The 24,153-nt window shown below is 39.1% G+C and overlaps 1 protein-coding gene across 5 annotated transcripts in view; it reads left to right on the top strand.

The window, feature by feature from the left end:
* Positions 1 to 24,153, top strand: part of ADAM23 (ADAM metallopeptidase domain 23) — a 190,404-nt gene that overhangs the window by 138,910 nt on the left and 27,341 nt on the right. For all 5 annotated transcript variants that reach the window (XM_018060423.1, XM_018060433.1, XM_018060415.1 and 2 more), the window contains exons 14-22: positions 179 to 227; positions 2,974 to 3,073; positions 6,622 to 6,693; positions 7,293 to 7,382; positions 9,301 to 9,381; positions 16,389 to 16,439; positions 17,103 to 17,166; positions 18,414 to 18,519; positions 21,987 to 22,106. In XM_018060423.1, the coding sequence (XP_017915912.1) occupies positions 179 to 227; positions 2,974 to 3,073; positions 6,622 to 6,693; positions 7,293 to 7,382; positions 9,301 to 9,381; positions 16,389 to 16,439; positions 17,103 to 17,166; positions 18,414 to 18,519; positions 21,987 to 22,106 (733 nt within the window). The remainder of the gene's footprint in view (positions 1 to 178; positions 228 to 2,973; positions 3,074 to 6,621; positions 6,694 to 7,292; positions 7,383 to 9,300; positions 9,382 to 16,388; positions 16,440 to 17,102; positions 17,167 to 18,413; positions 18,520 to 21,986; positions 22,107 to 24,153) is intronic.

Below are 24,153 nucleotides of genomic sequence, written 5' to 3'. Positions count from 1 at the left end.
TTTCCAACAAAAAAAAGAGAAAGAAATAGGTTTTGTTTGGTGAGACATCATGTTCTGTACCCATTTGACATGGAATTGGTAATAAGGAATTTATTTTAAGAGCTATGATGCAAATTAAAGATGTGACTTTTGTTGTTTCCCTTTTCTTCCATTGCTTTGTATTGTTTCACTGGACTAGAATGTGACTGCACAGAATCCTGGGGTGGCTGCATCATGGAAGAAACAGGGTAAATTTTCATTGTACCTGCATGTGATGTATTACTGAAATTGGTATCTATTATCAGCTACAGTCTCTCAGATACTGGTCTGTTAAGCTAAGCCTTAAAATAAATCCAGTAATTCATTATCTGATATTTAAAAAAAATGAAATAGCAGGTTCACCTTGTACTTTGAGGTTTTTATTTAAAGTTGGTAATAAAAGTAAAATAAAGTAACTGCTTCTACTTCTATTAACCATTAAAGGAAGCACATGATTAAGTGCTTCTAAGTTTAGTGGTTGTATTAATTTTTTAGTACACTTAGGATAAAAGCTGGTTGTCTAACTGTCAGTGAAAACCCATTTAGACAACAATTTATATTTTAAGGAACTCATAAATAGACATACTTACTGTAATAAAATTGTACTGTATTCCTTACATAATCAATAAGACTTAAAAAAATTGAGATAGATTTATCACGACTAAATTAGGTAGTCTTCTATTGATAGGCATTTGAACATTTCCTCACCTAACTCCTCTTTGGAAACTAGAGCAGCTGTCTCTGGGTTGCTAGTACATCTGTGAACCAAGGCCTAGAAACACAGTCTTTCCCAGGGACCTCTGCCCCATTGCAGCCACTGCCCAAGGCCTCCTAAGCTAGAGTCCCCTCCCTATAAATAGAAGTTCCTCACTCATCTCTCTCCCACTTCCCGTGCCCATGTCAGACATCTGCTCAACACATCACTGTTTCTGGTCCTGCCCCCTCCCTGACCTACTTTTACAGAGTCCCTTCCTGATTTCCCCACCAGGAGTCCAGCTCAGGGGAACACGAGGTGTGTGAGCATGAAGGCTTGAAGAGAGACTCAGCCATTATGCCTGCTACTCTAGGGCTCATGTTTCTAGAAATTAGCTCAAACTTGACTGTTAACTTTGAGGCTTCCCTTTCTATTGTACCATAGTTTCGCAACATTGTTGCTTAATCAGGCTTTTTTGAAGTAACACCATTCATAATATTGGTTCTATCAAGAGAGGTCTTCTGAACTTCCAATTCCTAAATGAATTTTTAGACTGACTCTCCATAGGATATAATAAAACGATTTAAACTTAGTGTGTATTTTCTGATGGGCTTCCCATGTGGCTCAGTGGTAAAGAATCCACCTGTCAAGCAGGAGACATGGGTTTGATCCCTGGGTCAGGAAGATCCCCTGGAGAAGGAAATGGCAACCCATTCCAGTATTCTTGCCTGGCCTATGGACAGAGGAACATGGCAGGCTATAGTACATGGGGTTGCAAAGAATTGGACACACTAACAACTACACCCTACAGCCACAGCATGTACTGACATAGTGATAGAAATTTGGTTAATTAACTTACAAAGAAGTTATTATATTATATTCCTTTTGTTATTATATTCCTGCAAAATCATGGATATTACCAAGTAGTAAGTTGAGAATAAGGAGCTGTTGCCTAATTCTAATTCAGAAGGAGCTTACCCTAATTCTGGTTTGATTGTGTATATACATATAAAAACATACATAGTCTAACACATCTCTTTAGGGTTTCCTTGTATACCTCAGTTCTGTTGCTAAAGCCTGCAATGTAGTATCTTTAATCAATTGACTCTCACAATTCCCTCCTCCAAAGTAAAATCTTGTAGGTTCCTAAGCTCCTTTTATTTAGTTCAGAGGCAATAAAAAGAAAGTGCTTATCTTTACTATGTGCGTGTTAAATGCTTCAGTCGTGTCCGACTCTGTGACCCCATGGACTATAGCCTGCCAGGCTACTCTGTCCATGTGATTCTTCAGGCAAGAATACTGGAGTGGGTTGCCATGCCCTCCTCCAGGGATCTTCCTTATCGAGGGATCCACACCGCGTCTCTTACATCTGCATTGGAAGGTGGGTGTTTTTTTTTTTTTTTTTTTTACCACTAGCACCACCAAGGAAGCCCTATGTTTACTGCTGCTGGTGCTAAGTTGCATCAGTCATGTCCGACTCTGTGCGACCCCATAGACGGCAGCCCACCAGGCTCCGGTGTCCATGGGATTCTCCAGGCAAGAACAGTGGAGTGGGTTGCTATTTCCTTCTCCAATGCATGAAAGTGAAAAGTGAAAGTGAAGTCGCTCAATCATATCTGACTCAGAAACCCCATGGACTGCAGCCTACCAGGCTCCTCTGTCTATGGGATTTTCCAGGCAAGAGTACTGGAGTGGGTTGCCATTGCCTTCTCCATCTTTATTGAGACAGAGAAAATAAAGTGACCACATTTCTACAGCCTAGATGAAGTTTGGGGATGAACTTTTCAAAAAATCAAGTCTGAGCACAAAAGGGCTTGACTGCTAAGGAGGCTGTAACCTAGCCTCCCAAATCTGTGACCTCTTTTGGATTTCTATTTTTACAGGCTCTAGCACACACACTTATTTGGCAGTTTGAACATAAATGCCTTGTCGAAATTTGTGCAGAATCACATGAATCCCTGGTGGCTCAGGCAGTAAAGTGTCTGCCTGCAACGTGGGAGACCCAGGTTCAATCCCTGGGTTGGGGAGATCCCCTGGAGAAGGAAACGGCAACCCACTCCAGTACTCTGCCTGGAAAATCCCATGGATGGAGGAGCCTGGCAGGCTACAGTCCATGGGGTCGCGGAGTCGGACACAACTGAGCTACTTCACTTCACGTGAATCCAGAGTGATCATTTTGTTCTAATTCAAAGGTTTTAATTTTCTTCTTTGATGACTGTTTTGGGTAAATTTTTTACATAATTGATTCTTTATTTTCTCAGGGTATCTCATTCCAGAAAGTTCTCAAAGTGCAGTATTTTGGAGTATAGAGACTTTTTACTGAGAGGGGGTGGAGCCTGTCTTTTCAACAGGCCAACAAAGGTTAGTAACTTAGAAAGTGTGCTTATTTCTCCTTTTCTTTTTTTTTTAACAGTGGCAATATGCCAAATGTCAGATACTTGTTTTGGAAAGCAGTTTTCTTTCCAATCAGATTAATGTTTAGTTATAAAAGGCTTTATCGTGTTGAAGAGTGAGTCTTGTTTCAGTGAATAACAAGACCACAGCTTCACTGTTTCAAAACTCTGGTGTTTCAGTGCTGGTTGTACCTCCTCTCAGTCCTCCCCTCCAAAAAACAGACAGACAGTCCTTCAATTAAAATATCTTGAAGTTCTCATGTTAGGGTCTTTATCCTGCTGCGAAGAGATAGTGAGTTAGATTAAGATATATTACTTTAGTGATTTAGTAAGATATATTCCTTTAGTAATTACCATTACTCTGACAAAAATTCTGTTTCCCTTTGACATTTTCTCTAGGGGTATAAATAATTTCTTGGATTTTCTTTCTTTCTTTTTTTGGGGGAGGAAAGGAGTGGTCCATTCTCCCAGAGAGAAAGCATTGCTAATATCAATTAGCAAAAAAAAAAAAAAAAAAAAAAAGACCCAAAGTATTTATGGATCTTGTGCATACACACACGCATGCTGCTGCTAAGTCACTCCAGTCGTGTCCGACTCTGTGCGACCCCATAGACGGCCTCCCACCAGGCTTCCCCATCCCTGGGATTCTCCAGGCAAGAACTCTGGAGTGGGTTGCCATTTCCTTCTCCAATGCATGAAAGTGAAAAGTGAAAGTGAAGTCGCTCAGCCGTGTCCGACTCTTAGCGACCCCATGGACTACAGCCTAGCAGGCTCCTCTGTCCATGGGGTTTTCCAGGCAAGAGTACCGAAGTGGGATGCCATCGCCTTCTCCAATATACATGCATATTTGTGTGTATGTATTTCTTTACTTGAGAAGGTCTATTTGTCAATGGCATTTCTTTACTATTCATGTGTACAATGCAACAATCTCTTATTCACAATTCCTTCATTCAAAAGCTCTGAAAATTGGAAATGTTTTATATGAATTTACAGGAAACATAGTGGACAGTAAAACTTGTCCTGAACTGAAAAATTTTATTTAACCCTCATAGTGTAAATATTCATAAATCTTACTGCAGAAATGTTAATGTGTTCAATTCTAGTCTGTATACCAGGCTTTTCTGGGCTCTTTTACAGAACATAGTAAATGCATCATACTTTTCTAAAATTCAGCAATACCAGAATTCTTAAGCTCCTGGGCTTTTAGATCTGGGACTGTAGACCTATATCAGAATCATTCCAAACGAAGTTGCTTAAAGGCAAAAAGACAGGACTGGTGCAAATTAGCAGATGGCATAGACATTCTAACACTGCACATTTCATATTTCTTTTTAAGACACTACATCATAAGTCAAATACAGTCCATTGCTCTGCAAAATATTTAATGCTCTGCAAATTGAGAGAGCAGTGAAATCATGTTAGCTTTTAAAAAGAAAAGAGTGACTGATGTGTATAACTGACAGAATAATTTATTCCCATCCCCGTAATTAAGTGATACTGCCAAGTTAAGGCGGATACTCTGATGCCTGACATCTGTATAAAATCTCAGCAAGGCTGCAGAAAAAGAAAAAGGAATTTTAAAGTGACCTTGCATCATTAAACTCAGTCGCCTTCCTTTCATGGCACTGATCTCAATGCAACAGAAATTTGAAAGCTTCAGAGTGTTTAAAACGGGTGCAGTGAGTAATAATGAATTAATGTGAGCTGCTGGCATTTCTGAATTGCAAAGTACATGGCTAATTTTACCTGCCTTACAGCTCACCAGCTAATTATAAGCATCACGCCTGAGGAAACAACACTGAGTTGTTTGGAAATACTAGGAGCTCTAGTGAATGTATAAGGATCCATCATTAAATTTCTGAGATTACCTGAGAATACAAAGGAAATTATTCCAATAAGCTGGAAACTATATAAAAAATTACCTATATGTCTTCAATTTTAGCAGTTAGTGAATATGGAATTCTGTCTTTTTAAATGACATATTGGAATAATTTTTTAAAAGCCCCTGTGGATTACAGTGGGATGGTTTATATGGACGTATGAAAGAACGGACTTTTTTCCAAATGTTACAGTCAGCGGATGTATATATATATATGCATGAGGATCCCCTGGAGAAGTAAATGGCAACCCACTCCAATATTCTTGCCTGGAGAATTCCATGGGCAAGGAGCCTGGTGGGCTATAGTCCACGGGATTGCAAAGAATCAGACACGACTGAGCAACTAACACGCATGAAAGAACCGACTTTTTCCCAAGTGTTATAGTCAATGGGTATATATATATATGCATGTTTTATGTGTTATTTTCACATTATCTATGGACATCTTTTCTGCTCTCTGGGAGCCTTCTCAGCTGTCATGTTAGCCATCTGATCTGCAACAGTGACCTGTCTCCGGATGGAAGAAGAGCCCTAGGAATGAAATCTAGCAGTGGTTTACGTGGGAGGCCTGATACACAGAGCTATCATGTTCCAGTCTGCCTTTCTCTTTTCTCCTCTCTGCTGATCAGAATATCACAGAAATGAAGACTGTTGATTTGAGTCATTGGATTTTCCCATGGGGAAGCCCCACCCAAGTATCCTGGAAACCTTCCTTGCTTGTTATAGCTGCGTTCCTCCTGGAAGCAGAAGGACGATCAGGTCTTCCTTGGGTGGACTCAGTGGGAGGCAGTTCTTCCTCTCTCAGATACATGGCTCTGAACATTCGGATTGGAATGCCCTGTTTCAGTCTTCACCTGAGTGTAGTGCACATACACAGAAAAATCTTGCCCCTGGTAATGGGAAATGGAAATGTTTCTCGTAAAAAATCAGCTGCCTCAACAACTGATCTGTAATAGAGTTTATTTGGCAATCAAGTTCATAGCATTAGGAGGGTGGATTATTCTAGAAACTTGGCTCTTCCGTCACTCCAGGAATGATTGAGAAATTTCTATAATGTGTGCATATGCCCACATGTTTGCCTAATATGGTTCAGATGGTGCAGTTTTCTTTTTGGTGACATGATAGGCATGGATTTCCAGCAATAATTTTTCCCTAAGTTTATTTGCATTTAGCTGATGGCGTATATCACCTTTAGCTGTGACTGAAGCATTTTTTATCTTTTTGACAGTTTTTATATCTTCTCAGCTGTCTGGATATAAGTCAGCAAATTAGGTACCCGTGAGTCTTATTAGAGATGCATTTTAACTCCATTAGTAAATATGAAAAGTGATCTATTCATCTTGACAGCTTATTTCTATAAAAAGTAACTCTAATGGTAGAGGTCATCTCGGGAGCCCACCACCAGAGAATCAACCCTCCAAGAGATATTACCTCCATTTAAACTATGTTGTTTAGAAGTGTTATTAATAAATGAACAGCGTTTCTCACACAGATGTATCTGTAAGATGCCGTAACAGTAGGTCATGGAGGAATATCTTGTGATAGCTGATTATAGGGTGTGTATATAACCTAATTGGAAGATTGATTTTCTGTGATGAATTGAAATGTTTCCCCTTTACCTTTCTAACCTCTTTCAGCTGTTTGAGCCCACAGAGTGTGGAAATGGATACGTAGAAGCTGGGGAGGAGTGTGACTGTGGCATCCATGTGGTAAGTATAAGAAATCTTTCCTACGTGCAGCACGTCTTCCACCCAGAGCAAACAGCAATAGCATTAGTGAGAAGCCTACCTCATCATCCACTGTGGCCTCACTGCCTTGACTCCTGAACTCTCTCATCAATGCTTAGTCCTAGCTCAGACATGCTAGAATTAAACATGTCCTTATGGCTCTGTCTGAAGAAACTGAACACATTCTTCTACCCAAATTCATACCTCTTAAAAATTCATAGCTCATATTCATCTCAGACAAGTTGTACCAAGTCATGAAAATTCTTTCTGTGTTGTGTAATATTTTTGTCTTTGTCAAGCTAGATTGATTGTTAAAATTATAATAGAGCTAACCGAGGGTAGGATGCCTGCTAAAAAATAAGCTTACTCTTTGGTAGAGAAGTCCTTTCTTAGAAGACCATACTTTGCTGAGAAGTATAGCAGGAAGGAATCTACCACTAAAATGATTAATTCTTTCCTAAAATATTTGCTTACCATTATATACATCTCCTCATGTAAATAATGCATGTCACATGTGGAGAAAATATAGAATGACCAGCGAGTGGGTTTCCTCACTTACTCACATGAAGTGTTTTCTCTAGGAATGTTATGGACTGTGCTGTAAGAAATGCTCTCTCTCCAATGGGGCCCACTGCAGCGATGGGCCTTGCTGCAATAATACCTCGTGTCTTGTGAGTTCTCTGACAGTTTCATCTCTCTTATCGATGACATATTAGCCAAATATTGCAATGTGTACCTTGAGTATTTGTACAGCTTGTGACATTTTTGTTGATAGACACTGTGTATTAGCCCAGCAATTTTATTGAATCAGTAAATCTACCCAAATTCTGTGAGTTACTACAATTATCTTTATTATAATTCACTACCAACAAACCCTTGGACAACAAGGAGATCAAACTAGTCAATCTTAAGGGAAATCAACCCTGAATACTCTTTGAAAGGACTAATACTGAAGCTGAAACTCCAATATTTTGGTCATCTGATATGAACAGCTGACTCATTGGAAATGTCCCTGATGCTGGGAAAGATTGAAGGCAGAAGGAGAAGAGGGTGTCAGAGGATGAGATGGTTGGATGGCATCATTGATGCAATGGACATGAACTTGCGCAAACTTTGGGAGATGGTGAGGGACAGAGAGGCGTGCTGTGCTGCAGTCCATAGGGTGGCAAGTTGTTGGCCACGACTGGGTGACTGAACAACAACCAATAATCCTATTCTCCAGCACCTCCCTAAGAAAATATACCTATAATCCTTCCAAAATAATCATTGGCAATTGCCCTACTAACATGGGTGAAAACCAAGTTAAATGGTTGAATAGAAGAGGGACAATTTCTGTGGTCTTTTTCATAATATGTCCCACTTACAAACTTTTTCTTTAAAACTCATCCTAATTTATTTTAGAGCCTGAGCATAAAACCTAGTCCTCATATTTTCACATTTGATGTTTAAAATCCCTTAGAAAGGCAAATGGGAAGGCAATGGCAACCCACTCCAGTACTCTTGCCTGGAAAATCCCATGGGCGGAGGAGCCTGGTAGGCTGCAGTCCATGGGGTCGCGAAAAGCTGGACACGACTGAGCGGCTTCACTTTCACTTTTCACTTTCATGCATTGGAGAAGGAAATGGCAACCCACTCCAGTGTTCTTGCCTGGAGAATCCCAGGGACGGGGGAGCCTGGTGGGCTGCCGTCTATAGGGTTGCACAGAGTCGGACACGACTGAAGCGACTTAGCAGCAGCAGCAGAAAGGCAAACGAGCCAGATAAGGAAGTAATATATGGATGTAAGTTTATATGTGTATATGCACACTTTTTGTTTGTGTGGAAATATAGTTACTTCTATCTTTGGAAACCTCTGGTTAATTTTTAAAAAGCTATTTTTAAAATCTTTGTTTTTCTCATTCTATAAAATTCCTAATATTTTTTAAAACCAGAAAATAATATGATTTAACTTTATTCAATACCAATGGGGTATTAGGCATGTGATATTCTAGAAGATTCCAGCTTAGATTTTCTTGCCTTAGGTCCCCAAGCAGATTATAAAATGCTTGAAAATGATGGACTCTTTCCTTCATCTTTTACCAACCCCTCTCCTAGACAAAATGCCTTGTATTCAGCAGTCATTCACTGGCATCACTGAAGGGAATTCACATGAATTAATTGAAATCTGATTGTATATATTTAGCTAAAGCAAGACTAGTATCCAAGCTAATAGATAAATTAGTGCAGATTGGGTATGCATATCAGCCTTTAGAGAGGTCCTAAACATTTATATTTATATTTTAGTGTTTAATGCTTTTGTCTTAAGTCACACCAGTGTTTCTTCTTTACATAATTGCTATCACAGTGTTTTTCAAATATAATACTCTGAAATAGCAGATTTTGAAATCTGAACATTTAATGCCATGGTTAATGATTCATATTTACTACAGAGAATGGTTTTTGGGAATTATCTCTATTCTGAAACTACCTTGCTGATTCATAAAGAGTTTGGCAGTGGTTATGAGAGGATGTCATGATTTCTGGTGAATATAAGAATAATAACTCTTTGAAATATTAATACTGGTTCCTAATATTGAGTTTTGATTTGCAGTTTCAGCCACGAGGATATGAATGTCGGGATGCTGTGAATGGGTGTGATATTACCGAATATTGTACTGGAGACTCTGGCCAGGTATGGCAAACTGAGTTTTAGGAAATAGATCTTATTTGCAAATACATATTATAATGCTTTCAATTTGAATTACATGTGTGATTATGATTTGGTTCTTTTGGGGTTTTTGGTTTTGTTTTGTTCTGTTTTCTAGTAGTTTCTAGCTCCCACTATGCTTTTATTTTAGGAATATTTATTGGGCCTAAAAAATCCATTTTCTTCCAAATTTCCCCTTTATAATTAATTTCCTTTATTATTGCTTATATCCAATTAATTGGTATAGTTGTATGTATCAGCAATGTTCTGGTCCCCACATCTAAAACAGTAGGCTCACACTGATAAAGCACTAATGGTACCGTTTTCAAACAATTTTTAACAAAATTTTGGACACAAGCTCAGTGTGGAAATCTGAAAGCGCCGCACTGCTGTAGTTGGAGTGGGATTGTCTGTCGCCAGCTCTCTCCATTCATGTATGAAGCACTGGCTTCATGGCCCAAACACTTGGCATGATCTTCTTCATGTTAAAATTATTGCATTATCATTAAGATTGCCTTTCGGCATTCCTTCTTTGCTTTTTATGTTTTTAAACATTTACATCGTGTTGTTTTAAGTCTTTGTCATTCAAATGGATATTTGTGGAGCCCCTGCTGTGTCTCAAGCACTGCTTTGAATGCCAGGCTTTGGGAGGAATCGAAATAGGCACCTCCTTGCTCTTCCCAGGCTTGCATTCTGCTGGGTTAGAAAGGCTAATAAATTAACGAAACCCAGTGAATACCGAATCATGGCTTCTTCAAGAGATGGAATGGAAGCAGGGATAGCTGGGAAATAGTGGAAATGATTCAGGGAAGAAGTCAGGAGTAGGGGCTTGGTAAGAATTTTCAACTTCATCCTACCTTCAGTATTATTCTGATGTTACCTCAACAGCATTTTCCCATGCTATGATATAGTTTTCATAAATATTCCCTTTACAGTTGCATGAAAGTCAGCCATGTGGATTTACCAGTGACTTCTACATCTAGTGGTGAATATTTAGATTGTTGGCAGCATTTCATTATTATCATTAATATAGCTATAAATCTCTTTGCATTAAAAATTTTTTTTTTCTGGCCCGGCCACATGGCATATGGTCTCTTAGTTCCCTGACCAGGGATCAAACCTGCTCTCCTTCTTGCATTGGAAGGACAGAGTCTTAACCACTGGACCACCGGGGAAGTCCTGCTATGCATTTTAAAGAGTGTTTCTTGTTTGGAGTTAGCAACTTAGGGTAAGTTTCTCAAGAGCAGAATTACCTATTGCCAGGTATTGTGATTTACATGGGGTTCCTGAAAGAGTATAGCTGGAAACTAAAATATCATTTTTGTTATTGCAAAGAGCCAAGTTGAAAGTGATAGCTCAGTGTGAGGGCTGAATGGGCCTCTTTACAAATCCCAGATTTAGGCTATAGTAACAGATTATTGCCATAATTGGGCCTGGAATGACCTGCCCTTGCCAAGGTGGCCCTTGCCTTGTATGCTATGGAGGAGCAGTAGAGAGAGGATGAATTATGTGAGTAGGCAGGAGAAGATGGCAGAACTGAGCCAGAATGCTGTGTTATTCTTCTGAAGTGTATCCATCAACCTGTAAATTGCTCTACCTGCCTGGAGAAGTGAGCACAGGAGCAGAGAGTAACTGGAGTAACACTGAGTTCTCCTCCCTGGAAGGAAACATGAGGATAGGAAAACAAAATTTCCTAATTAATCTTTTGAAAGGTTTTGATGTATATATTCTGAGTCTTGATTCAAATGGATATAGTACAAAGGTTATGGTATAGTGAACTGTATTCAGGTTATCCTTTTGTGATTTTTATGCATATCTGCCATTATATATAGCAGAGACGGCAATGGCACCCCACTCCAGTACTCTTGCCTGGAAAATCCCATGGGTGGAGGAGCCTGGTAGGCTGCAGTCCATGGGGTTGTAAAGAGTTGGGCACGACTGAGCGACTTCACTTCACTTTTCACTTTCATGCATCGGAGAAGGAAATGGCAATCCACTCCAGTGTTCTTGCCTGGAGAATCCCAGGGACGGGGGAGCCTGGTGGGCTGCCGTCTAGGGGTTGCACAGAGTCGGACACGACTGAAGCGACTTAGCAACAGCAGTCCTTATATAAATACATAAATTGATTTCTTTGCAATTTTTAAATAATATAGTGTTAGCATGTAAGAACTGTGGATTCTGTGACTTATGACAAGTATACTGACATTTCTGAACACTGTTTCACTGAATTATATTTTTAGTTTCGTAGAATGAAACAGTTTTTATACCCATCATATATGGGTTTGGTTTTGTGTGTTCAGTTCTTTTAAAAGTATCAGTTCAGTTCAGCGCTCAGTCGTGTCCGAGTCTTTGCGACCCCATGGATTGTAGCATGCCAAGCCTTCTTGTCCATCACCAACTCCTGGAGTTTGCCCAAACTCATGTCCACTGAGTCAGTGATGCCATCTGACTGTTTCATCCTCTGTTGTCCTCTTCTCCTCCCATCTTCAATCTTTCCCATCATCAGGGTCTTTCCAAATGAGTCACTTCTTCACATCAGGTGGCCAAAGTATAAAAGTATAGTTTTTCCATTCCAACCTTTAACTCCTGAATTGTCATAGGCTTGACTGGAAATAAAGTTTTTATAATAAGGGTTCTTGTTCAATCTAATATTTTATTTAAAATTTTAAAATATTCTCTTTATTTCATGTCCCAAGGTGAAAATTGTACTGTTAAATTGGAATAGCATGTTCCTATAGTAACAATTCCCTTCTATGACCAGAAGGAACCTGAACTAGATAAGAGGAAGAGAGAGAGTTAAATACCACCACACCCCTGCCCCCAACACACAGTAATTCTTCTGTTTTGAAAGAAGCAGGAAACTTTGAATTTAATTTATACTAATAATAATTAAAATGGGATGTCTTAGAATCTCTGCATCTCTGAAAATCAGTACTTTTGGTGACATTATGTATTTATTGCTTTTATCTCACAGTATATTTCTGCTTATTTTTTATATTATTATTTACTGATGCTTCTGAGCTGCTCTTTAAATTCATGATTTAAAAGAGAATAAATAAGACATGGAACTGAGAGACATTCTGGGCAAACAATCTGGATGATCTAATGAAGATATTTTTGAAAGATATGGGAAATATGTTTTGTTAAACACTGGGAAATATGTCATCAAAATGGGAGTATAACACAATTTAAAATAAGCACGTTTAAAGGCTGTTGCACTGTGGAAGCTAGCCTCAGTTGGACCTTCCTGCACAGGGTAAAAATGTCATTTATTTATCAGTATTATTTTTTATATGTTTTAAAATTTTTGACTGTGTCTCTAGTTGAGGCATGCAGGCATAGTTGCCCTGTGGCATGTAGGATCTTAGTTCCAAGATCAGGGATTGAACCCATGTCCCCTGCACTGAAAGTCAGATTCTTAACCACTAAACCACCAGGGAAGTCCCTCAGATGGTATTTAGAGACCGAATCCAGAGCTCTGCTCACAAGCAGAATAAAGTACACAGATTTATGGTTGTTCTATTTTAAATGTCTCCAGAGAACAATAGACATTTCATAATTTCTTTTTGTTAAACATTTCAGTGTTAAACAACTGGCTTTTATTAGCCTAAACTGAAAATAGATTAGAAATCTTCTTCCATGTAGTTATGACAGTTTATAATGAGAGCTTTTAAAATTTTATCAAATCCTACTAGTTTTCTCCTGTTGAAGCATCACAAAAGTCAAATATGACAAGTTAAGTTTAGACCCTGATGTGTGTATTCAGCAAACGACATTTCTTTTGCATTTTGGTTCATTGTGGTTGCGTTCACCTTGGAGTAAGTGAGTTAATTACTGTTAGTTGATTAATAAGATAATGTGTTTTGAATGGATTTGGATGAATGAAAGAGACCATAGGGAATCTCTGTTTTTGTGCAGTTGGTCCAGTAAACCAAGTTCTCATGCTGATAATTACATCTTTTGAATAGCTACCATTAGGTTGAATGAAAACTGGTATGAAAATTGGTTTTTCTTTAGAAAGCTGTAGACCCAAAGCCTTTAATCTCAATGTGTTCCTTGATAAGTTACTGCTTCTTAGCAATTCTAAAGTAGTTCTATTATCTTTCTGTTGTGACCTTGATAAACAGCTTGCTACTGCAGAATAAAATAATTGTGCAAGTCATTTATTTATTTTCTCAGTCAGTCACTAGTCATTGAGCACCTTCTCAATAATAATTGAGCCCAGCTTTGTTCTAGGTGCCAGGGAGGGAGCAAGGACAGAAAATCCCTGCCTGCATGGAGCTTGCATTAGGATGGGAGCAGTAAACAAAGTGTTTGCGTGGATCACAACAAACTGTGGAAAATTCTTCAAGAGATGAGAATACTAGATCACCTCACCTGCCTCCTGAGAAATCTGTATGCAGGTCAAGAAGCAACAGTTAGAACTGGACATGGAAAAACAGACTGGTTCCAAATCGGGAAAGGTGTACATCAAGGCCGTATATTGCCACTCTGCTTATTTAACTTCTATGCAGAGTACATCATGAGAAATGCTGGGCTGGATGAAGCACAAGCTGGAATCAAGATTGTCGAGAGACACACATTAACACTGTGGCTGATTCATGTCAATGTATGGCAAAAACCACCACAATATTGTAAAGTAATTAGCGTCCAATTAAAATTAATGAATTAATTAAAAAAAGATTGTTGGGAGAAATATCAATAACCTCAGATATGCAGATACCACCCTTATGGCAGAAAGCGAAGAACTAAAGAGCCTCTTGATAAAAGTGAAAGAGGAGAGTAAAAAAGTTGGCTTAAAACACAGCATTCAGAAAACTAAGATCACGGCATCTGGTCCCATCTATTGATGGCAAATAGATAGGGAAACAATGGAAACAGTGAGAGACTTTATTTTCTTGGGCTCCAAAATGACTGTAGATGGTGACTGCAGCCATGAAATTAAAAGATGCTTGGTCCTTGGAAGAAAAGCTATGACCAACCTAGACAGCATATTAAAAAGCGGAGACATTACTTTACCAACCAACTTCCATCTAATCAAAGCTATGTTTTTTTCGGTAGTCATGTATGGATGTGAGAGTTGAACTATAAAGAAAGCTGAGTGCCAAAGAATTGATGCTTTTGAACTGTGGTATTGGAGAAGACTCTTGAGAGTCCCTTAGATGTCAGGGAAATCAAACCATCAATCCTAAAGGAAATCAGTCCTGAATATTCGTTGGAAGGACTGATGATGAAGTTGAAACTCCAATACTTTGGTTACCTGATACAAAGAACTTACTCATTGGAAAAGACCCTGATGCTGGGAAAGATTGAAGTCAGGAGGAGAAGGGGGTGACAGAGGATGAAATGGTTGGATGGCATCACCAACTTGATGGACATGAGTTTGAGCAAGCCCCAGGAGCTGGTGATGGACAGGGAAGTCTGGTGTGCTGTAGTCCATGGGGTCGTGAAGAGTCAGATACAACTGAACAACTGAACTGACCGAATAGACAAACAGATACGTGAAAGTTTGGTGATAAGTAAAACAGTGAATGGGGAACAGAGGATGCTAAAATGGGGCAGGAGGTTATGGGGTTGGAGGACATGGGTAAAGAAGGCTTCTCTGAGATGCTAATGTTCAGGCAAAGTCCTAAAAAAATTGAGAGAACAAGCTGGGTGGAAATCTGCGGGAAAGCTTGGAGGAAGAGCAAGAACAAAGACCACGGGTTGACAGCGTGGCTGGTGCCCTCACATGAGGTCAGGTAGGGATGAGGGCAGGGTCAGTATAGGAGCAGATCATGAGTTTGGAAGACCAGTGAGTAGACCGGGAAGCCATTAGCAGAAGAGCACCATGATGTGGTTTAGGTTTTTAAAGGGACACTCTGGTCGCTCTGTCACCTATAAGGAGACTAGAGGGGATGAAGGGAAATCAGTTGGAGGTGGCTGCATCATCAGGTGAGAAGATAGTGTTGGGTTCAACCAGCTGTTAGCAGTGGAGATGGAGGAAACTGGTAGGATTGTAATTATATTTGAAGGCATTGCTACCAGGATTTGTCGACGGACTAGAAAGAGAGTGTGAGTAAAAGAGAGGAACACAGGATGACTCCCTGGTTTGGGGCCTGGGCAACTGGGAGAGTGGGACTGTCATTTACTGAGAAGGTGAAAATCAAGGGAGGACCTCACAGGGTATTGTTATGTTTCTTATTCACTTACTGCAACTGTGGTGTTTTTTTTTTCCCCTTTTAGTATTTGTTTTCAATGCTGTAGCAGAGCCTTAGACTTGACTCTTTTTTTTTTTTATAGCTCTCTTAAATGTGATAAATAAGATGAAGAGAGAATAAAAATGTGAATTATCCAGGATAATGTTAGGGAAAATTGAAATGTACTTAAAAAAAAAATTGATAAATAGACCTGGAAAAAGAAAGAACTATCACATTACAGTTGTTTTGACAAGTCTATAGTTTGAGAGGTCAGAAATGTAGTGGAGATACAGCACTTTTATTGAAGGGCTGGGTATTTCTTCTTTTTCAGTAATGTGGAATGGAGGTGGGTGTCACATGCAGATCTGACATTTTCATAGAGCTGAACGAGGTCTTGTAAATTAGTTCCTGAACGTATCCACTCCTGTGTAACAAGCTGATTTGTTCCCTTCATTGTCCATTTTAATCCCTTCTACTTTGAACTTTGTAGGCAAGTGAACGTAAATTATTCTAGTGCATCTCATGGAAAACAAACATAAGAAGCACCCACTGCTTTGACTGACTGATTCCTTTTTACCAATGATTGGAGAATAAATTTGGATTAGCTATTTAAGGAGTTACTCACGTTTTCCTAATTATAAGTTGTATTTTCTTTTACATTTATTTCAAACTTTACTGATATGAATGATGGGTAACACACAATTTACAAATAGTAATAAACTCATCTTTAAATTTTTTTGTATTTTAATATATTGTGCAAATAAGCTGAAAGTACTTCACATATCGAATGTTAACTAAAAATATATTTTTCAGTGCCCACCAAATCTTCATAAGCAAGATGGATATGCATGCAACCAAAATCAGGTATGCTGGGCCATAGGTTTTAACTGGGATTTTATGAAAGGCTCAGTTTTCAGGGTTTTTTTGGATGAATGTAATTTTGATGGCAAATTGCAGCTCAACAACAGGAAATTATTGCATTGGTCTTCTAATGCAGAGTTGTTTCATATCATATAAAATACTAAATATATTTATCTCTGGGTGCAAACTGTCCAGATTGAGAATGTAGGAAAAAAAAGTAATGGCTGAAGAATTAGAGATCTAACTTATGGAGTTGTAACTATCTTTAATCATTTTAGCCTATTATGGGAAAATATGGTAATATATTGTAATGCTTTTTTTTTTTTCCTGAAGCTATGTTATGACCTAACCATTCACATACAAAATAACCTAAAAATCATTTTGGTGTCACTCAAAGAAATGCACCCATTTTTGTTTTCCATAAAATTTTAGATGATTAATTGTACTTGAGCTGTACAGTGAGGTCTGTTCTGTTTTTTAGATTTTAATTTTCATTCTTCTGTGTCTCTTAAGATGTTTGTGAATTTCATTTTCATTGTGAAAATACTAGTACCCCCAAAAAAACCCAACTTTGTGCAGAACAATGATGAGGAGACCTTGCAGTGAGAATCTGCGGGGAAAATGGGACCAACTCCTTGCACCTTATGGCATGTATTCTGTCCTCAGGGCCGCTGCTACAACGGGGAGTGCAAGACCCGGGACAGCCAGTGTCAGTACATCTGGGGAACAAGTAGGTCGCGTTTCCTGCTCGGTGGTCACACTCAGGTTTCTCTTGGGATTCTTTGCTGCCCGTCTTGCTGATTGGGAGTGATTAAAACAAGAGAAAAAAAAAAAAAACCTAGAAAAGGCTGAAGAGAATGGTGAATCATAGTCATAAAGCCACAGCAAACAACTGCTGACGTTGAAGACTTGTCATCAGAACCGAACAGTGCTATTCACTGATTGTGGCCGTGACAGAACGGATGTCACACCCACTTGCTAAGATTGGGTTGAGTGCAGTGGTCATGCTCATTATCCATCCACTTGGGTAATTTTCTTTATACCTTGGATTTAACATTCACCGCTTCAAGTTAGCTTTCCATTCTTTTATCCTAGGAAAGTACCAGGCTTTTTTTTTTTTTTTTAAACTTCTGTAATTGATTATCTCAGTTCGAAATGAAACACAAGTACTTCCTGATATACAGACAGAGATTTGGGTACATGGTCATTTTCTCAGTATGTTCCCTACATGTCAGTACACATATTCTCTTCCTGACATTTTCATTGTCTTGCCAGTGAATTTCAGTTAATGAGGTCCAGACTGGAAGAGAGAAAAATGGTTCTGTCTTGCTGGCCAAGACTGGGTCACCTACCAGGAAAAGAAGGCACCCAAAGGGGAGTAGGACTCATGCACAAGTGATTTAGTGTTTGGGAAATATCATTTAACTTAAAGATTTACTTTCAATCGTTCAGTTTTGACAAGGGAAAGATAATAGAGGTGTATTTGTCTTTCAAAAAAGTTGAAATATCAAAATCCACGTGCCAACAAAATTTCAGCAAGCTCAGATTTTATAATGCTTCCTGATACTAATAGAAAGCAAGGTTACGAATGTTTATTAGTTTTTTTGGTGTCACTTCACTAATTCCTGCTGATGATTAATCCTACCTCCCATCCTCAAACCCACCAACAAGAATTGGGAATAAATTTGTCTCCCAAGTTAAAAAGAATGGTGTGTTTGAGCTGTTCTGTCTTAGCTTGCAAGAGCCATGGGTGAAATTTTCAGGAATTTTAGAAGCCGATTGGCGTCACATTCTTAGTTTAAAATTAGCCATGTATTGCACTGTGGAAATTTACACCATGGAAATGGGTAAGTGCTACAAATTAGGAATTTGTTCCTTTTTCTGGAGCAACAGTTATTAAGATTTACTGGCACAGTACTGGTTATGGAAAACAAAGAGAACTAAAAGTAATTCTCTTTTCTTGCTCATCTCCAATAGAGGCTTCAGGGTCTGACAAATTCTGTTATGAAAAGCTGAATACGGAAGGCACCGAGAAAGGCAACTGTGGAAAGGATGGAGACCGATGGATCCAGTGCAGCAAACAGTGAGTTGGCCGTCCCTGGGAACATAATGGGTAGACTTGGTGCAAGGAGCACAAAATAAGTGTTACTGATTTTTTTAAATAAATTGACTACCAAAATTTTTGAAGTATGAATTTAAAAGACTGTATATCTAGAAGCAAATGACTATGAACTAAACTGTTTCTGTGGCACAGACACACCATTTCTATAAAATTCAGGAAAGCTCTCACATGCTGTATTTTACTTGAAGCTTGTTTGAAAGAGATATTTTGCTAAGGTATTTTAAAGAAGGAAATGGCAACCCACTCCAGTATTCTTGCCTGGAGAATCCCAAGGACGGAGGAGCCTGGTGGGCTTTAGTTCACAGGGTCGCAATGAGTTGGACACGACTGAGCGACTTCTCTCTCTCTCTTCTCTTTGATTTTCTACTTTTGCTTTCAAAAAGCCTATGAATGTACTAGTATAAGGAATTCTGCAAGCAAAAGATGTAGACTGTCTATATTTCAGGAGCCATTTAAAATGAAATAACATACATTTGATTATTTTTCAAATGTAACACAATTTGATTAAATAGCTAATGTCTGTACTAAAGTTTTATTTTCCCTTTTAAAAAGTATCTGAAAGTGAAAGTCGCTCAGTCGTGTCCCACTGTTTGTGACCCCATGGACTATGCAGTTCATGGAATTCTCCAGGCCAGAATACTGGAGTGGGTAGCCTTTCCCTCCTCCAGGGGATCTTCCCAACCCAGGAATCAAACTGGGGTCTCCTGCATTGCAGACTTATTCTTTACCAACTGAACTATGAGGGAAGCCAAAAATTATCTGGTCAGTGTCTACTGAAGACTCTTTACTCAGGAAATGAGACGCCTTCAGAACACATTGGTAATATTTTCCCTTGATTTGTTGAGGAAAGTTAAAATTGCAATTTTGTAGTTTTTTACGGTTAACTCAATGACTTGGATCTCTCGGATCATTATGTGATAGACCAAAGCTCCTCCATTCTCCTTCCATAACAGTGGGGATTCTTCTCCCATTGTGAAGCAGAGCTACCATTTAAGGGAAGTTTTATTTATCTAATTAATGGTCTCTAATGTTGTACTTTTTGAAACTTGGCAGTTGTATGTAATCTTTGGTGGTGGATGAGGTCTTAGGAGGCAAAAAATCTTGGACTTCTTTAAAATTAAACCAAAATAACGGAACAGAGCTTCCCATCTGATGTCTCGTGACTGAGGTATAGAAGTTTTGAGATGTTCAGTCTTTGAGGTTCCAGGGAGGAAGTGGAGTCTAAACTAGTCAGAACCTATGGGGTTGGATGCCTCTGGCTTCATTCATTAAGTCAATGTCACAGACCAATCTGATCGTTTCTCTGTGCCTCCGTGACTTCAGAAGGTTGGGAGACATTGCTTTAGATCATTGTAGAAGACAGCTTCCAATATTTGGCAATAGAATATCCAGCCACAAGTGAGTTAAGGAAAATAAATGTATATTTTTTAAATAAAAAAAATTGAGAAATATAGAAACAGAAAAGTGATTAATATACAAATATACATTTTGCCAAATAAATGCAAAGTGAGCTTTCATGTAACCCCTCTATGAATCAAGAAATAGTGCATCCCAGGATGTATTCTTCACCCTCACTGCTCCTGTCTCTCTCCTGAAGTTACTATTGTCCTCAATTTTATGGCATTTGCTTTCTTAGTTTTCTTTAGAGATATACTGCTCAAGTTTTCAGCCCTAAACAGTTTACTTTGCCTAAAATTTTGGTAGCTTTATATAAAAGGAATCATGTTTCATGTATTATTTTGTATTTTGCATCTTAAGTTCATTATTTTGAGAGTTTTCCATGGTGTGTGTAGCCATAGATTCGTATTTATTATTCTTTTATTTAATTTTCATTCATATTTATAGGTATATACCTTCTCCATTTTGTGTTGACAGACATTTAGATTGTTTCCATGTTTTGGCTATTAGGAATCATGGTACTGTGAACATTCGGATACATGTAACTTAGTTCTCATTTGTACATATTTTTCTAAGGCCATTCCTGGAAGAAAAATTGCTAAGTCATAAGGGATGTATATTCTCAGTGTCACTAGATGGTATGACACTATTTTCTAAAATGGTTGTACTGGTAAATGCTGCTGTTGCTGCTGCTAAGTCGCTTCAGTTGTGTCCGACTCTGTGTCACCCCATGGATCGCAGCCTACAGGCTCCTCTGTCCCTGGGATTCTCCAGGCAAGAACACTGGAGTGGGTTGCCATTTCCTTTTCCAATGCATGAAAGTGAAAAGTGAAAGTGAAGTCGCTCAGTCATGTCCAACTCAGCGACCCCATGGACCACAGCCCACCAGGCTCCTCCACCCATGGGATTTTCCAGGCAAGAGCGGGGTGCCATCACCTTCTCCGCTAGTAAATGCTCCCACTGATAATTTGTATAAGAGAGTTTTGTTGTACTATACTGTATTCTCACCAGCACTTGGTGTCATCAGACATTTTACTTTTGTGTGTTCTGCTGGGTGTGAATTGCTTTATTATTGTGGCTTTACTTTGCATTTATGAATGGAATAGTACATTTTCATGCATTTGCTGGATATGGATTGTATGTGTGTGATATGCCATTTCAATTCTTTGCACATTTTTTAAGGAGTTCATTGTTTACTTAACAATTACGCTGGAGGTAGGTGTCCTCATGGTGAGTGAGTCATTTAACAATGTCACCAAGGACCCAGGTGATCTCTGCCTCTCTTCTCTGTAAAACTCGGACTACCCTGGTGGCTCAGAGGTTAAAGTGTCTGCCTGGAATGCAGGAGACCAGGGTTCAATCCCTGGATTGGGAAGATCCCCTGGAGAAGGAAATGGCAACCCACTCCAGTACTCTAGCCTGGAGAATCCCATGGAGGGAGGAGCCTGGTAGGCTACAGTCCATGGGGTCGCAAAGAGTTGGACACGACTGAGAGACTTCACTCACTTCTCTGTAAAACTTAGGATGTTCACTTTGTATCTTTACATATGAATTCACGATTGCAAGGTGAATGCCAAAGTTCCGCATTCAAATGCAGGAAGCAGGGGTAGCAACAAAAGACCTTTTCCCTGTCAGGCTTTTAGAGCATAAAATTCCAGAGCATAAAATTCTCCCCAGCAACTCCCTATCTGGCTTTTCTTCACACCTCAACATTCCAGGGGCCACTGTGAGCTCTAGGAGGATGGGAAGGAGGCATGGCTAAGTAAGTGGGTGTAGAGAATGGGGGTGCCATGATAGGTTCTGGCACCAGTCATGAGCCATCTCTCAGAGCTGGTTACTTTGCTACCTCGCACAAGCTTTGATCCTTTTAGGAAGGAGGGGGAATTTTCACCAACCAACAGTATCTAAACAAATGTTTTCATTTAGAAGGAAAGGGAATATTTCCTACTTTTAAATATTTGTGGGCCAAATAATTTTGATTTTTTCAGTTTGATTCCTCCTGTCTTGTTCTTTTTGTTTAATATGTTCAGTGATGTGTTCTGTGGATTTTTACTCTGCACCAACCTTACTCGAGCGCCACGTATTGGTCAACTTCAGGGTGAGATCATCCCAACTTCCTTCTATCACCAAGGCCGGGTGATTGACTGCAGGTAACATAGTAAATGTTGACAAGCCTAATGAATCGTGAGAATTACAAATTTAGAAAAAATCAAGGGAAATATTTCTATTTTTCATGAGAGAAATAACAACTTATATTTTATTATCACTTTGTGTATTGAAAGGCATTTAAAAAACAAAGTTATATATCAATTTGCACATTGTATCTGCTTAAAGATTATGCCACTTATTAGTAGGGAGACACTGTTTGTAATTATGATTTTAAAAGTAGAATTTTATGATATTCATTTTGAATATGATTAAAGTTTTGAACATTGAAATATGTCACTGTTTGAACATTGTATGTTTTATTTTTTGTAACAAAAAAAGAATTTAAGCTATACTCCATGTGCTTGCTTTAGAAGATTAACTGAAACCTAATCACATATAGAAAGTATAGTGAAGTGAAAGTGAAAGTCGCTCAGTCGTGTCCGCCTCTTTGCGACCCCACGGACTGTAGCCCACCAGGCTCCTCTGTCCATGTAATTCTCCAGGCAAGAATAGTGGAGTGGGTAACAATTTCCTTCTCCAGGGGATCTTCCCAACTGAGGGATCAAACCCAGGTCTCTCACATTGCATGTGGATTCTTTACCATCTGAGCTACCAGGGAAGCCCATAGAAAGCATATACTAAAATATTTATAACTCTAGTCAGTCATTTTATATCCAATTATCTGTGAGTACGAGGCACAGAAGATACAAGACTTTTTTTTTTTAACACTGGGAGTCATATTTATTTTAAATAATATTGTTCCCATTACAGGAGTTGTAATTCTAAGATGCTATGCTCTCATTCAAATGATAACGTCCATTGCCCAAAACACTTTTGGGATTCCCCCTACAGAATTGCCCTCAGAATATGTAATGTTTATCTTTTAGTTCCGTTCAGTTCAGTTCAGTTGCTCAGTCGTGTCCAACTCTTTGCGACCCCATGAATCGCAGCACGCCAGGCCTCCCTGTCCATCACCAGCTCCCGGACTTCACTCAGACTCACGTCCATCCAGCCATCTCATCCTCTGTCGTCCCCTTCTCCTCCTGCTCCCAATCCCTCCCAGCATCAGAGTCTTTTCCAATGAGTCAACTCTTCGCATGAGGTGGCCAAAGTAGTGGAGTTTCAGCTTTAGCATCATTCCTTCCAAAGAAATCCCAGGGCTGATCTCCTTCAGAATGGACTGGTTGGCTCTCCTTGCAGTCCAAGGGACTCTCAAGAGTCTTCTCCAACACCACACTTCAAAAGCATCCATTCTTTGGTGCTCAGCCTTCTTTACAGTCCAACTCTCACATCTATACATGACCACAGGAAAAACCATAGCCTTGACTAGATGGACCTTAGTCGGCAAAGTAATGTCTCTGCTTTTGAATATGCTATCTAGGTTGGTCATAACTTTTCTTCCAAGGAGTAAGCGTCTTTTAATTTCATGGCTGCACTCACCATCTGCAGTGATTTTGGAGCCCAGAAAAATAAAGTCAGCCACTGTTTCCACTGTTTTCCCATCTATTTCCCATGAAGTGATGGGACCAGATGCCATAATCTTCGTTTTCTGAATGTTGAGCTTTAAGCCAACTTTTTCACTCTCCACTTTCACTTTCATCAAGAGGCTTTTTAGTTCCTCTTCACTTTCTGCCGTAAGGGTGGTGTCATCTGCATATCTGAGGTTATTGATATTTCTCCCGGCAATCTTGATTCCAGCTTGTGTTTCTTCCAGTCCAGCGTTTCTCATGATGTACTCTGCATATAAGTTAAATAAGTAGGGTGACAATATACAGCCTTGACGGACTCCTTTTCCTATTTGGAACCAGTCTGTTGTTCTATGTCCAGTTCTAACTGTTGCTTATCTTTAGTATCCCCCAAATAGCAAAACTTCATCTTATATAGGTGAATGTAAGATTTAGAATCATCCCTAAATAATTTTGAACAAAATTTGGTAAATCAACTGGATAGCCACATTGGATATTGCTTTCTTGGTCAAATGGTTGCTGATTTCATGTCTTTTAAATGGCTCTAAAGATGATTTGAACAGGGTCTTAGACAAGAATATCC

The sequence above is a fragment of the Capra hircus genome, chromosome 2 (assembly GCF_001704415.2).
Source record: "Capra hircus breed San Clemente chromosome 2, ASM170441v1, whole genome shotgun sequence".
Lineage (NCBI taxonomy): Eukaryota > Metazoa > Chordata > Mammalia > Artiodactyla > Bovidae > Capra > Capra hircus.
Note: the sequence above shows the minus strand (reverse complement) of the source record. Positions and strands in the feature narration are given on the sequence as shown.